We start from the raw sequence: 15,469 nt of genomic DNA on the forward strand, positions 1-15,469 counted from the left end.
AGCTTGAACTAAAATGCCCGATACAAACATTGCAAAATTCAAAGAAGGAAAAGTGTCTCCTCTGCAGTGATATCAATATTTCTAATCTGTCAACTCTGGAAACAACTCAGTTTGAGACGTGCAGTAGCAGCAGATGTGGTCCCATTTGTCCTGACGCTGTGTCAAAAGGGGGGTCTCCACTGTTGGGCTCAACGGAACACTAAAGGCCGGCGAGGTGTGTGCTGCTGTCTCTCGGCATAATGGGCACGTGGGCAGCTGTTGTGGGCAGCTGTCCTGATTTGCGCACACAACCTGTATGGCTGAGCCTTCAATTACGCAGGGCACGTGGATGATGTCATGTTTCCAGCGTCCTGTAGACGTCTTTGCCGGCAGCCGGGCTGAGGTGTAGTGGCACCTGCCTGCATCACGACACGGCGTCAGCGGCCAGCGCGTGTTGTTGGTTGCGTTGAAGTGGTGGTGAAGTGCTGACATTGCCATGTTTTGCCAACAGCTGAGCAAGAGGGTGGCTGGAAAGTTCCAAAACACCCGGGGACTCTTATTAAGAGCCAACTATAATGTCAGGGTCTCTGACTTCAGCCTAATGTCAACTGAAGGGTTACAGGTTTTAACTCTTTTTAACTTCTTTTTGTAATAATTTGTTTTAAAAAACAAATTATATGCTCTGTTCACAACACAGAAATCAGTTGTGTACTGCTTTTGTAAAAACCCTTAGCAACAAAGCAATTTAAGGTCTTTGTTCTGTTAATTAGAATTTTCAATTCTATAGATACAGTATTTCAAGCATTTGTTGTGCGTCTCCTGCTTGCTGCTGTTAGCAAAAGAAAAGGCCTCCTCAGCTTTTTTTTAATTGCAGCAGCAGGTGATTTCTCGACACGCTCAGATGCCCCGGATCCTTCATCAAAGGCTCCATTGATTGGCTGCACAGATTGGGGTGTAGAAATCAAATGCCCTGTAAAGAAGTGTTAAATTGCGCTGTTCAGCAGATTCAGGGACTAAAAGGAGCCATCTGTTAGCGCTGTAGCTAATTTCCTATTGCACTGGCCCAGATTGTTGATGCCATTAGAAGTGTGGATAGATCTGGTCCAAATTAGGCCGACAGGAAAAGAAGCGGTCTGCCAGGCTCTTTCTAAGAACAATAGGATTTAATATGTAAATGTTTCTTCAAAGGATTTTCATTTGTAAGTGCAGGACTCTGTCAGGTGACTTTTCAAGTGTGTCAGCAGTTTTTAAAACTCATTTTGCTGCCCAGTCCTGATTATCAGTAAACACAAATTGGCCTTTAAAAGAGGGTGATTTCATTGAATGTCTTGTCTCCCTGCTACATTGTTGGTGGGTACAATAATCTTTGGGTGTTTTGTAAATACCCAAGTATGAACAGCATGTTGGTGCAACATTTTGAGTGTGTTTTGAGCCATTGTCCAACTAAATAAAGCTAATGAAGCTTTGATATTGCAAAGATCACTTACATTTTGTTAAAAAAAGATTTGCTGGGAATGACATTAGTCTGTCTGGGAACCGAAAACTGCCTCTGTCCGATTTTAGCAAAGTGGCAACTTGCCTAATGATTCTGAGTGAGGAGGCACTTTTCATTTTCCAGTCAAAATACAGCACTTTACCAAACACTGTCACAAAGACTAATGAAGGCCTGTGCACGGTCGAGATGGTGCTGCTGTGAGCCGCTGTCTGCTACCAAGGCTGTGTTTATTCTACAAGAAGCACAGCAGAAAAGAGCCCCGTTCAGATTATTGTTTGGCAGGGCCTCAGTAAATAACCCATCGGGCTCAAACTGCCTATTATTTCAGACCAGACTTTATGTACACACACACACCAATCAGAGATTGATCTTGAAATATTAGGATGGCAAGTTGAGTGTTGGATCAGCAGAGAGGCGCTCCTGTGTGGGCATGTTGTTGGTACAGTCCAAAGCTTTACAACGAACTGTCACCCGAGACACAGTTGGGAAACCTTAACCACAGACCATCAAATATTAAAGCCTATGGATGTTTTGACATGTATGAAGGGAAGACAGGGGCAGCATAAGGTTTTACACTCGAACATTTGGTTGTGAGAGCAGAAAGATCTCTGAGAAGTGTTTTTATTTTTCGAGGCAGCAGCACCACATGGGTTAAACCACTGCAGGGCCGAATTGATCCTTCACAGGATTTGTATCAATGGTGGGAACGCCGCATGCCATTGCGAGATGTCCGGGCCTCTTAGTCACACAGCTCCAGACTCAATAGTGTATTGTCTCTGCCCTAGAGTGGAACCTCAAACCTATAAGTCAAAGGTGTGGGCCCAGAGCTGAGGTCATCTCGGCAGGAGAGCCGTCCAGGCGCTGCACTGTCATGGCCAGGGAACAGTTCCTGACTCCTGTTCCCTCACTGTAAATCCTCCCAGACAAGTTGGCCTGCTGCACCGGTGATAAAGGCAACAATGCCTGAGCCCAGCATGAGTTTACATCCAATACAAATGACATTTCAATTTGTTTGTTCAGTAGCTAAAATAGTTCATTTTTCTTCTTGATTTCTACTCTTGAAACATTTTTTATTGCTGTTATTATAAGCTGTGATGTTAAATAGAGCCCACTTCTTTATTCTTTGTTTTTTCATTCCTTAAATAATTTAATAAACAACTAGTTTACTATAGCAGTGTTTAGCATTAATAAAGATTACAAAGGTTGCGAGAGGAAAAATATATCACGAACCGGCTGGTTTCAGATCTCCATTTAAAAACGCGAGTTCCCGGCTGATCTATGAGTGACACCACGTGTTTGCTATAAACATCAACGATCTCCCCCGCTGTGCAGTTACCAGCTGCCTTTATCTACATCTAAAATAAACACAAGAAACAGGAGAGAGCCGTAGATCACAGGCGTATAACACGCTCGGAGCGCGCCGATGCGTCAAGACGCGCAGTCAGCGATAAAAAAAAAAAAGAGGCTTCTTGCAACAAAACCATTATTTATCCTTCATAATATATATAATGTTGCAAATGAATCGTTGAAACTGAATCATTCATTTCCCTGTATATCTTTTAGCGAGGTTTTGTCGAAGGCATTAAATGGTAGTGGGCGGTGTCTTCTGGCCGCGTCTGGATATATAAACTGGGAGGGAGGAGAAACATCCCTTACTGGGAGTCACTATGCGCTGATGCTCCGCCACATGCCCGCATCACTGTTGGCAACAAGAGCCTCGCATCAGCACAGCAGTCTCAAACAGCATCTGACCGCCACAATGGATGGACAACAGAAAGACCGCAGACAGACTCACTTGTGGATATTGACGTTAATGACATTTGTCTAACCACCACAGCACTGGATAACTCGGTCTCCCATCAACTTTTTTATTCTGGATACGGATTTCGGAGTTGGATCTTGTCCCACAGGATTTGGAAGAAGGATTATATTTATTCACGTCGCATTATTTGTAATTATTCCGATTTCGCCTCTTGGAATAGGAGCTTTTGATGGCCGACTAACACGTTTTTTTTAAGGATACGCACATCAAACTCTAAAGGATGGCCGTTTGGTTTACCACTGTCTTTGCAATACTCATGACGATATTCACTCAGGTATTATTTATTCTGTTATAAAACGATTATTTTAGGAGGCCAAAATAAAGAGCTGGGCTCATTGTTTGTCTCTCCGTAGGTTCTGGGATCAGGTGTATTCGAGATAGAGCTGCAGGAGTTTCAGAATACTCAAGGTCTGCTGGAGAATGGAGGCAACTGCAGCGCGACTGGCTGCAGGACTTATTTCACGGTGTGCTTGAAGAACTTCCAGGCAGTGGTGTCTCCTGGAAACTGTATATTTGGCAACGTCACCACACCAGTTCTGGGCACCGATTCATTCACCATCCAGCAGGACGCCAGGCTGCGTCTGCCGCTCAGCTTCACCTGGCCGGTAAGAGCACCTGTTCTGCTGTCCGAAGAAAGAAAATGTGCTCGTCATTGTGTTTTAACGCCTTTTATTCATGAGTTGACGCGTTAAAACCAGTTTTCTACGTTAAAACATCTCCATCCCAAGCGATTTGATAAAAAGCTTTCAATAGATTTTTATATGTTTATTTGCTCAATTATCTCCACAGGGCTCTTTCTCCTTGCTGATCGACGCCTGGTACTCTCCTGCTGAGGACCAACCTGGAGGTGAGCGGACGCGCACTATTCTCGCTACCGCTAGGGGGACACATTTCACACACAGCGGCGTTGATTTAAAAACGTTTCACCGTTTACCCTCACAGTCAACGTGCTGCAAGACGCATGCGGCTTCCCGTGTTTCCTTGTTTGTTATGATGCCTTAAGTCACACGACAATTCCTTACAATCACATCTCCCCAGCACAATCGCGCTTCCCTTGTTTTATTTTTGGCATGCATGGGAAAGTGCACAGGCTCGAGTGAGAACACCAAGCCTTGCCAAAAGTCCCATGACAGCCCCTTCCTGGATTTTACACCTTTTTTGTTGGGTCCTTCATAACAGGGTCATAATGGCCGCGTGTGAAAGGAAAAGGAAATTTATATGCATTGTGTATTGTCACACAAATCATTTAATGGAATAATTGTAGCATTTATCAAACAACACAAGGTCGTAAGAATATTTCTCTCTCTCTTTTCCCTACAGATACCACCAACCCTGAATTCTTGATTAGTTCTTTTGCCATCCAAAGACAGTTGGGAATAGGGCATGAGTGGTCCCAGGATGTCCAGAGCGGGACGCAGACGGAGCTAAGGTACTCATACCGGTTCATCTGCAATGACAATTACTACGGGGACACTTGTTCCAAAATTTGCACTCCAAGAGACGACCATTTTGGCCACTACACCTGCAAGCCTGGCGGGCAAATAGCCTGTCTACCGGGATGGAAGGGAGAATACTGCCAAGAACGTAAGCAAGAGTAAAGACACCATATGGATACACAATATTGTTTATGGTTAAGGGTCAGAAGGGTGATTTTTTTCTAAAATTAGTTTCATAGTGATATTAGATGTAGTTTATCTGAATGTAATTATATATAACTCTGAAGCTATTCAAAAGTTTATTTAAAAGAACTTTTCTCTCAGAATTGTCTTCTCACAGTCCTCTTCGTCCTATTGTCGACGAAGGAATATAAAATATTGTGTGTTTATTTCTGTTAAATCGTCCTAAAAATGCTTTGAGTCTTGAGTTGAGGCGGCCAAAATTTTGACCTTTTAGTAGACTAAACTGATGCCTGTTTTAATTAATAAATAGAATCCGGCAGAGTGAGGCAGATGACGTCATGTCGCGTTTGCCCTCTCGTGTCAGAATTACCTGTTACACGATCGCGCGTGGGCGTTGCGTCCGTTGCTCAGGTGAAATCCGACGACAGGTAGAAGACTCGGTTGCACTTTCTCTGCGGGCGCGTGTGGCTTTAATCCAGGGCGGTGGTCGCCCAGCAGCGCGCGCCGAGGTTAATCGCGGCATTATCGTCCGCCTCGCGCCAGTAAATTGCGGTCGCTATTGTTGGAGGCGCGCGGGGCAGCAGCTGCAAACGGGGTTCGAACTGCCCGCTGACAAGAATGGGGCAGCTGTCCTGCTTTTTTCCTCGCTCTCTCCCAGAGAACAAGCATCTGCTACACAGTGAGCAGCCGTTAAACTCCATAAAACCATTTTAACATCGACGTCACACTCACAGGGAGCCCGCGTTTTTATAACTGTTTAATTTTGATTTATTCATTTATTGAATTGGGGCAATGCAGAGTAATCAACATCGGTGCACTGGGCATTCCTGTAAATGCACAGGAAACCAAAATTTCAGGCAGGTTTGACACAAAAGACTCAAAACATCACAACCAAAACTCACACAATAGAAACAATATCAAAGCAAACAATATTATAACAAAACATTTGGATACACAATTATAACATCAATGGAGCCAGAATGCCAGGAACAGGCATCAGATTAAGAACAGTTTACTGGCAGCCACATTGGCACAAAGATCAAGGTAAACATCGGTAGACAACTTCCGGTCCACAAAAGAAGGAACTTGTCTCTGAATAACTATCAGTTGCTATCATAATGCACTATCCACCCTTTAATTTAGTGCTATGGTTTGGAGTAAATAAAGAGTTGATCATTTTTATATAATTATCTCTTTTTCTATTTCACAGCTGTCTGTCTTGAAGGGTGCAATGAAAGGAATGGGAACTGCACATTACCTGGGGAATGCAAGTGTGTATTTATTCTTTCTTTTTTAATAAAAAAAAAAGAAGTTTATTTACCCAGACCCACTGCTTCATCTTGTTGAATTGTAGGTAAAAAATTAACCTTTCACCACCTTTGTGTGAACAGATGCAGAGAAGGCTGGCAAGGTCTCTTTTGTGATGTGTGTAAACTCCATCCATCCTGTAAACATGGTACCTGTAATGAACCGTGGCAGTGCATATGCAAGGAGGGCTGGGGAGGCATCTACTGTAACCAAGGTGTGCAGTGCTGCCAAAATGAAATGTTTATAAAGGCCGTGACACTGCTGTAAGTACATATCAAGGTTTTTCTTGTTTGTGCTCAGATCTGAACTACTGCACACACCATAAACCCTGCGCCAATGGCGCCACGTGTATGAACACGGGCCAAGGCAGCTACACCTGTGCCTGTCAGCCGGGCTTCACCGGGGTTAACTGTGACTTGGAGGTCAGGGAGTGTGACAGCCAGCCCTGTCGCAATGGAGGCCACTGTCTGGTGAGTCCGGAAGGCCCTCTCTCGCCTTTCCCACAACACAGGCTTTCCTGTTTTTGTTTTTGCCGCGGTCTATCTGCGGCTCCAGGAGGATGCTATCGATTGTCAAGTCAGTAGATGACCCAGTTCACAGAGAGCGGAGTGTAAATAGAATTCAAGCTAAGGATAATGGGGTTCGTCGGGGCAGTTGCGAACAGGATATGATTGAACAAAAACATCTGATAGGGAGCTTTTTGATAAATGCTCTGTCTTTTCCCCCCCGTGAAGGACTCTGAGAACGGCTATACGTGCGAGTGCCCGCAAGCTTTTGAAGGAACACACTGCGAGCACAAGAAGCTAACCTGCGCGGACACACCCTGCTTCCATGGTGGCAAATGCAGAGAGACGGAAAACGACCATACGTACATGTGCGAGTGTCCAGCAGGCTACACTGGCCTGAACTGTGAGAGGAAAGTGGATAAATGTACCTCGCTGCAGTGCACTAATGGTAATAACTTATTTTCTCTTTCTGTGGAATGGTGACAAATATCAGGATATTTGCTGTAATTCTTGTTATTCTTTGGCACAGGTGGCCATTGTGTGGTTCACGGCAACCAGCGGGTGTGCAGCTGTCGTTCAGGGTTTGCAGGTCCACGCTGTGAGATCAACATCAACGAATGCGCCAGCGACCCCTGTGCAAATGGCTCCACCTGCCAGGACCGCATAAACGACTACACCTGCATCTGTCCCCCGGGTTACACAGGACGCCACTGCGACAAGCCGGCGGATATCTGTGCCTCACAACCCTGCCTGAACGGTGGGACCTGCACTACCGGACCAAAAGGTCAACCTTCATGCATCTGCCCACCACATTTTAGTGGCCCCCAGTGCCAGACTTGCAGTGTGCCTTCACCCACAACCTCCAGCCCCAGTGTTGGCAATGGGTCCAATGACAAGCTGGACATGGCCGCCATCATTTTGGGGGTGGGCATGGTGGTTGTTCTGGTGCTTTTGTGCCTGGCGGGATTAATAATATGTCATGTCAGGAAGCGGAGGAAGACGGATCATGACTCAGAGACCATGAACAACTGCTCTAAGAGTGACTTTCAGAAAGAGAACCTCCTCTCCACCCTGGAGATCAAGAATAACAATAAAAAGGTTGCTTTGAAGGACTGTCCCGGCGACAAGTTGAATCACAAGCACATCAACCACTACCAGCTGGATTATAAGGCCTCCACAGGGTACAAGGACGAGCTGTCCTTTCTGGACAAAGATGAAAACTGTGAAAAATTAGGAGATAAAACGCATCTGTCGAGAATGTACAGGTGAGCGCGCTGGCTGGAGTTAAACACGCTTTGTTCTGGTTTTCGTGTTTGATAACGACACACTGTTTTTCCACCCTACAGTCAAAGACCAGAGTGTAGAATATCAACAATAAGTTCTCCCCGAGACTCGATGTACCAGTCTGTCTTTGTTATAGCAGAGGAGAAGAACGAATGCATTATTGCAACTGAGGTAAGAAGGTTTTTCCTGTTCAGGTACTTAACCCAAAACACACTTCTTTGTTTTCAAAGCATGATGGATCTTCCCTTTCTTTCTTTGTTCAGGTATAACAAACTGAGTATATTATTCGACTTTGGATTTCCAGTGGAGTGTTTACAAGTGTTGAGAGACTGGGATTATTTATGTGCAAGTTGCTGCTCTTGAAAACTTGACAACTGGACGGGGCTTCGTGCTTTTCGAATGGACTAAAACTACGAGAATGTAAAGACCGAACGGACGGTGGGAAGGGATGAGCACGGCTGACTGATGGAGGCTCCTTTTCTGGCCACTGGGAAGAGGACTGTGTTGATGTTCTCCTCTGCGTTCGACGAATTGCCAGCCTTTTCCGTTTCTGTGGCCTCTAATGTGCTATGCAAACGACATCAGCCTCGTGCTAAAATCACAAAAAGGGACAAAACTACTGAAAACGGTTCATTTTTGAAGGACGTTTAAGGGTTTCCACTTTGTGAATCCCTTTTCTATTAAGAATGTATGCAGCCTAGATCACAAAGCCTTATATATGTGTTTAAAACAAAATTGTGCCCAACCTTTTCGTGACCCCCCTTTGTTTCGAATGAAAGGAGCTGATCAAAGGTCAAAAGACACAATATGGCGCATGTTTATGCAAGTTTGCCCTTAAATCAAGACAAAGAAGTACATGAAGTGACTATCATACCAAGGACGCCTTCAGAGAAAATTACCAATAATGTTTTTTTGCAAGGTTAGCATTTCATTAGTAATTTAAAAATATGAAGCACTGTCTTTGTTTTATAAGATTATTTTGTATATAGTGTATATTTATATGTTCAGATTAGTATGAACGTCTGTTTTCGAGTCGATCCCCAGAAAAGGTGAATTTATTTTTAAAGTGATGTCTGTGTTTTGTCGTCTTAAAAAAGAGAAATTGAATGCATATCTGGTACACTGTTTGTTGCTCTCAGAGTGTACATGTGGTCAAAAGGAGAAGCTAATTTAAACATTGAAATCATCCAGAACCCCAATTTGTGGCTTCCTGTCTATAGATTGTCTTTTTTTTATGATTGTGTGTCATCTGTGTCAGTGTGATATCAGATCTGTGAGCTAGCAATCATTCAGTGGACAGTTGGAATTGGCAGCAATGGAAGGAATTAAACAAAAGCATAAATATATATATTTATATATATTAAAAAGAGAAAACATCTGTAAGTGGACAATAAAGAGTTTTTGTGGTCACTACTGCAACTTATCCTGGATCTCTCATTGTGATCTCTGATGGTCTGTAATCTCCTATCAACTGTGGGGGGGGGATGAAGTGAGCTGAGAGGGTCTCGGGCATTGGCATATGCTTACATGTATCATGGAGAAAATCTGCATATGCCTTTTATTACTAACACCTAAGCACAGAAACAGTGGCCCCTTCAGCCAGTGGGGCTGCAGGGGTCGACTCTGGGAACAACAGCTGCCCTTTAAAATCAGCTTAAAACACGGTTCACCTTTGACGATTACCAGCACATTAAGACATGAATTTTTTCCTGTGCCAAAGATTGTTTTTCTTGCTGCCACTTGGGGGCAGTAGGTTTGGAAAGAAAATTAAAGGCCAAGCGTTTTTACCAGTTTAATTTAGAAATCATCACTTGTAGTGTACAGAGAGGTGACAGAACATCCAAGCTTATCGGTGCGGGACATTTAACAGCAGAACACAGACGTCTAATGAGATTAAGAGCAGAGCCTCAGCTATTTGTAGGTACTGTGATTATCACTGACTGTACAAAGCCGTAATTGTCTTTTTTAAAAATGGGGGAAAAGTAAAAGAAAAATAGAAGCTGGAGAGTACACTTGCCACGGGGCTTGTTGACAGTAATTTTCCTTTAATGGGAAAAAAACTAACAAACAAAAACAAAAGGTTAATGCTGTTGCAACATTTCGGTTTCGGACTGGTTAATAATGTCCTCATAGATTTCAGATGATTCATCAAACCAAAGAGAACTCAACAACTTGTTTTTATTGTGCGTCAGCTTTGATATAAAGAAACAGTCAGCCACGCACCTCATGGGTTTACTGTCAGCAAGTCCCGCCCCTCCTGTCACGTGATTGGTCCGAAGCCTCCGTCTGTGACGCCATCTGAACAACAAACGCACGTGTTCCCGCAGAAGAGGAGCGGAGGGGCAGCTTCCACTCGCAACATCGGTCCATTTTTGCTGTTATAACTTACATTTATCGAGCAGGTTTGTATCATTATAGGTGCATTTAGCATTTTAAGCCGTTTATGTCTGTATTCAGGACTTTAAACGTCATGCAACTGTAGGGAGACTCCGCTGGGATGTATTGCGCAATCTCAACGCTACAGAGGAAATATAAGAGAAGTGCTTTTTGACACAAACCACACTGTCACTTTTTTATTTTGTGGGTTTTTTTTATTTATTTATTATCAAAATGGGCATTAAGCCTCAGGACAGTATGAAAGAAAAAGAAACTTTGTGGATATTTGGGTACGGCTCCTTGGTGTGGAAACCTGGTTTTGCATACAAAAGGAGCAAAGTGGGCCATATCACAGGTTACAAGAGGCGCTTCTGGCATGGAGATGAGTTCCATCGAGGTGATAAGATCAAGGTGAGAAATGCTTGTAAAAGCGAAGGATTCCCTGCTTCTAGATTATTCTGATTGAATCGTTTTTTTGTGTTTGAATGGGCTCATCTTATTCTCTATTTTCAGCCTGGAAGAGTGGCCACATTGGTGCAGGATCCAGAGGTAAGAGTCCTGATCTTAAAAAACTCCTGGGGTGTTTTAATGCTTCAGATGAGCCATTTTAAAATAATTATCCAAGGAAAATAGTCTTTTTATTGTTACAGATGTTAAAGCTGTTGGCACCTTGGCATTGATTATTTTTTACAGCTTTTGTAATTAAAAATAGATCTAAATAAATCAACCAGAAATATATTTTTATACCATATTATATTATTATTCGATAATTACTTAAAATAAAAGACAATTTGTAACTTGTCACAGTCTGACAATTGCTAATAACTCCTACATAGCATTTGTCCAATTATGACATGGTTAAAGTTTTCCATTAAATCCACCATATTTATTTCACTGGCAGGATATAAGATAAATAACTATTAACTCTGCTTCAGGTGACATCTTGTGTTTTTATTGACCTATAATTTGCTTCTTGGAATGGAAAGCAAACTTTACTAATTTTACAGTCCAAATGGAATTCTGGCTCTAGCCACATATCTGTCATCCATTTGTTTTCCTGCAGGCCTGCACATGGGGAGTGGCATATGAGGTATCTAGCTCTGAAATTGAAGGCTCCCTCCAATACTTGCACACCAGAGAGGTTTTGCTGGGAGGATACATCATAACGAAGCTTCAGTTCTTCCCCAAAGAGAAGGACCAGGAGCCTCTTTTGGCCCTGGTCTACATTGCGACCTCTGACAACCCCATGTACCTGGGCCCGGCCTCGGATACGGACATTGCCAACCAGATCACCACCTGTAGGGGCAGCTCGGGCCACAATATCGAGTACCTTGTGCGTCTGGCAGAGTTCATGAGGCTCTGCTGTCCCGAGGTGGAAGACGAGCACCTCTTCTCCATCGAGGCCGCCGTTCTGGGCGTCATCAAGCTCTGCGATCAACTGCCGACCTGTCTGGACTTTTCTCAGCCTGCACCAAACTGAGGCTGGCCACAGGATGGATGGATGGACTGATAATGTATAAATGGATGACGGGATGGTAGATGGGCTCAGATTGAAGATTGTTTTTGTTCTATTTTTCAATAAAAACACATGTTTGTGGTACACTCTCTTCATGATACGTGATGAATATAACTCCTACACGTTCATGTGGAGAACGCTTAACTGCACAACCCACCCCTGTCCCCACAGTCCCACATCACGTGTCTGAGGAATGTATTTTCATTCAGGCATGCAGACGGTGCAGAGGACGCTGCTACAGCTGTCCGGATCACGCTTGGATCATTCACGTCCCTTTAAAATGCATCCAATACACGCAAAAAATCACATTACCAATGAAAAACAAACGTTGTTGTTGGTACAAAAACTTTCTGAGATACTAAATCCCGCAGGTCAGGATGAATTCCACAGATTAGAACTCTTTGGGGGTATGTTCTCTGCTGCTGGCACTGTTTGAACTGGCAACTAGGCTAAAGCTAGAGAATATACAGTATATGCTTAGCTGTGGGCTGGACGGACTGTTGTTTTTCTTGCTCCTGCTGAGCTTCGACTGCTATAACATGTGCATGAAGCTGGTTAGATATTTGAAACCGGTTTCATCCAACTCTGGGCGGCATCGGCCACACATTTCTGTGGGCTGCTGAAGTGTTTTCCTCGAATGTAACCAAAAACTGGGTCAAAGGTTTGCACAAATGGTGGGGCGTAGAGTGAACCCGGAGCTCACATGTCCAGAACATGTACAGAGTCAGAAAGTCTCCGGATTAGATAACAGAATTAATTTTAGCTATTCCGTGCCAGATCACAAGAGAGGCTGTTTCACATGCGAAGACACAGAAAAATGTTACACCACTAACATGTGGAACAGGGGAACACCGGGATCAGAGATCATGGAAATTTTGTTTGCACTGAAACTGGTACATCGAGATTAAAGAGGCTGAGCTGGCGACTTCCTCGCAAACATAAGCAAAGAGACTGCTGCTCTGCAAAAGGCCTTATGGAAATGTGCGCTTTTAAATATTAATGTGATGCTGCACAATGATTTACTGCTCACTAGAGTGACATTTATTACAGACACAATGGCAAAGACAAGTGAATCAATGAACGCGCCTCCATTACAGAGTTACGGCTCCTTAGAGGTCCACGGAAATGCAACCATCAGGTTGGAGGACATTGAAGAGCTTTGTCTCTCTGTACGTGTGTGTGTTTGTGTGTTGTGAAAATAATACGTGACCTCAGGTCTCCTCCTCAGTCTGTCCTCATGTTCTGAGCACACACCCATTCTGATAAACACAGTGACGATTGTACACTCCCGTCCCATTGAAACACATTTTTCCTTCCACTTACCTGAGTGTTCTATGTGCCCAAACTCTGATTCGTGCCAACATCAGCGACTCCACCTGCATGCTAATGTGCACCTAATCTGAACCCCCGATCGCTGACCTCAGCCAACTCGGGGGAGGGTCAAAGGTCAGATGGAGCGCGTGTCCAAGAGAATGGAGTCCAGACATTATAGGGCGGCCACCCTGGAGGTCGTCTGGCCGAGGGTTGACTCAACCCTTGTTTCCTGTCAGTGGTCACCAGGGTGGGAGACCCATGGTGACAAGGTCCATCCATTAAAATACCCAATGGCTATTTTAGCCATTAACACACAGACATCAGCCCCTGGGCCCTTCCTACATTAACTCTACACATATTGTGGATGTGGAAGTGGGATTATTGCTCATCTTGTAAAATTACGCAGCATTCCTCCATCAGTCATCAGTTTACTGAGGCAAAACTGTTTCGTTTCTTTAAAGACACACACAATCCTTTAATCCCCTCAGACTGGAAGCTGAGTCAAGTTTAACCAAGAGGAATCTCTCTGGGGTTTCTGCACTCCTGGCTCTTAATACATATTTTGAAATGTTATTTCATGCACGTGACATCCGATGGTGCATTTGGGGTTTTCCACTGAGTGGAAACAGGGCATTTTGCATCTCTTCCATGTTGTTGTTTTTTTCAAACCTGTTCAGAGGTTTGACACAATTTTGGAACTGGGTTAAAGTTTAAAAAAGGATGAAATGAGAAAAAGAATCTATAATGAGACCTGATGTAAGTAGACAGAACCAGTTTCGTGCACAACAGGTGCATTAAGGTTGTGCTTCACCTGAAGCAAATGCAACTCTATTGTTACATCAAGGCAAATCAGATCATGTCATCTATATCAGCATTTTGTGATGACAAATGTTTAAAGTAAAATCCGGTTTCAGATTCCAGAAGGCCGCCAGCACAGATCAGTAAATGATAGTGGAGATGTGTGTCTCCAGCCTTACTTCTAACAGCGGCCCTGACTGTTTCCACTATTATGCCGATGCCATCGTGGCCTGAATCAAAAGGCCCTGGAGGCTTCCTGCCATTTTTCTCTGGAGTGTTTTCTCTCGGAGAGCCGGAAAGGCAGCTCTGTTTCCCACCCACTCGCAGAGGTCCTGCATCAATGCCACCTCGCAGCGCGACCGTCACAATGCACAATCACGCAGCTGCAGAGTCATTGTCAGGGACTTCGGGCTGCAATATCGATGCCCGCTCTTACCTTTCTGGGCCCGGAATAAATAAAGCCAAATTGCCTTTTGTTATTCTGTCTACTCGCTCACTGCAGAGTATTGAAATCAAACATTGCAGCAGCCTTCAGGCATCAACAGTCAACTTTACAAAGATCATCTTCCTTCCTTCCTGTGAGTGCAGAGCTGATAGCGCTAATATAATTAATATAATGACTTTTACTCAGTGTTGTGACATAAGTTGGAGTTGGAGTTTCTGCAATGGCTTCACATCTGAACGCGTTGAAGCTGCCTGGGAGAATTTTAGAAGTGTGTCACGCTCTTGACATATTAATGGCATTGAGTAGGGAAATTAAACCACACCTTAAAGAGCAGTTGAAATGGTGGCGGGTGGCGTTCAAGCAGCGCGTTGTTGACGCATTGCCATCTTCACAGTGACAGACTGTCTCCCTTTAGGTGTGACTCCAAATGTTTTCAAAGTCACAGGCTAACACTGGATCTCAGGCGAAACGATGCCGAGCTGCAAATAAAACTTTTCCACCACCCGAAATCCTGTCGCAATAATCAAGGCGTGAATCACGCCAGGATGACAAATCTCTGTACGACATACAGAAAATACACAATAGGGGCAGGAAAAAAACAGCACAGGTGTGCTTTTTGAAATAAGGCCATTTTATTTCATTTGTATTTCCATGATGGGGCTTTTTTTTTTTAGATAAAGATAAAGGAATGAGAAAACCTTCATATTGTACCTTATATCTGCATATAACCACCTTGTGGGGATCTGTTGTGTTTTTTTCCTTTCCCTGTCAGCGGATGATTGGTCATGTGCATTAGATCATGTCATTTATTATTTAATTGCGTTCCCATGATCTGATTCAGCCAGCAGATCAACTGAAGCCCCACAGAGCGCAGCTACGGACCCGCCCGGGACACAGAGGACACCCTGAGACGGTCTCAGGGGGTAAAGTGGGATTAGCCCACTGGTCCTGGACCCCTGCCAGGGTTTAATGGAGCAAGAGCAAGTAGATGGGGATGCTCGCCGACC

General features: G+C 44.0%; 2 protein-coding genes across 2 annotated transcripts; both read left to right on the top strand.

Moving 5' to 3' along the window:
* The first annotated feature begins 3,117 nt into the window (after positions 1-3,117).
* On the top strand, positions 3,118-9,426 carry LOC101063117 (delta-like protein 4). Its single transcript, XM_003962607.3, has 11 exons — positions 3,118-3,570; positions 3,650-3,901; positions 4,086-4,143; positions 4,617-4,880; positions 6,126-6,186; positions 6,307-6,437; positions 6,524-6,693; positions 6,958-7,177; positions 7,259-7,994; positions 8,076-8,184; positions 8,277-9,426. Exons 1-11 carry the CDS (start codon positions 3,517-3,519, stop codon positions 8,280-8,282), a joined length of 2,061 nt encoding a protein of 686 aa, XP_003962656.3. The 5' UTR covers positions 3,118-3,516; the 3' UTR covers positions 8,283-9,426.
* An 859-nt stretch (positions 9,427-10,285) lies between these two features.
* On the top strand, positions 10,286-11,989 carry LOC101062893 (glutathione-specific gamma-glutamylcyclotransferase 1-like). The gene is made up of 3 exons (XM_003962606.3): positions 10,286-10,800; positions 10,903-10,938; positions 11,453-11,989. The coding sequence occupies exons 1-3, from the start codon at positions 10,624-10,626 to the stop codon at positions 11,867-11,869; spliced, it is 630 nt and encodes a 209-aa protein (XP_003962655.1). The 5' UTR covers positions 10,286-10,623; the 3' UTR covers positions 11,870-11,989.
* The last annotated feature ends 3,480 nt before the right edge of the window (positions 11,990-15,469 follow it).

Source organism: Takifugu rubripes, chromosome 2 (assembly GCF_901000725.2).
Source record: "Takifugu rubripes chromosome 2, fTakRub1.2, whole genome shotgun sequence".
Lineage (NCBI taxonomy): Eukaryota > Metazoa > Chordata > Actinopteri > Tetraodontiformes > Tetraodontidae > Takifugu > Takifugu rubripes.

Coding starts and splice junctions, on each gene's coding strand:
- LOC101062893 (XM_003962606.3), top strand. CDS start 10,624: ATGGGCATTAAGCCTCAGGACAGTATGAAAGAAAAAGAAACTTTGTGG. Junction 10,801..10,902: donor ATCGAGGTGATAAGATCAAG/GTGAGAAATGCT, acceptor CTCTATTTTCAG/CCTGGAAGAGTGGCCACATT. Junction 10,939..11,452: donor CATTGGTGCAGGATCCAGAG/GTAAGAGTCCTG, acceptor GTTTTCCTGCAG/GCCTGCACATGGGGAGTGGC.
- LOC101063117 (XM_003962607.3), top strand. CDS start 3,517: ATGGCCGTTTGGTTTACCACTGTCTTTGCAATACTCATGACGATATTC. Junction 4,881..6,125: donor GGGAGAATACTGCCAAGAAC/GTAAGCAAGAGT, acceptor TCTATTTCACAG/CTGTCTGTCTTGAAGGGTGC. Junction 6,187..6,306: donor ACATTACCTGGGGAATGCAA/GTGTGTATTTAT, acceptor TTGTGTGAACAG/ATGCAGAGAAGGCTGGCAAG.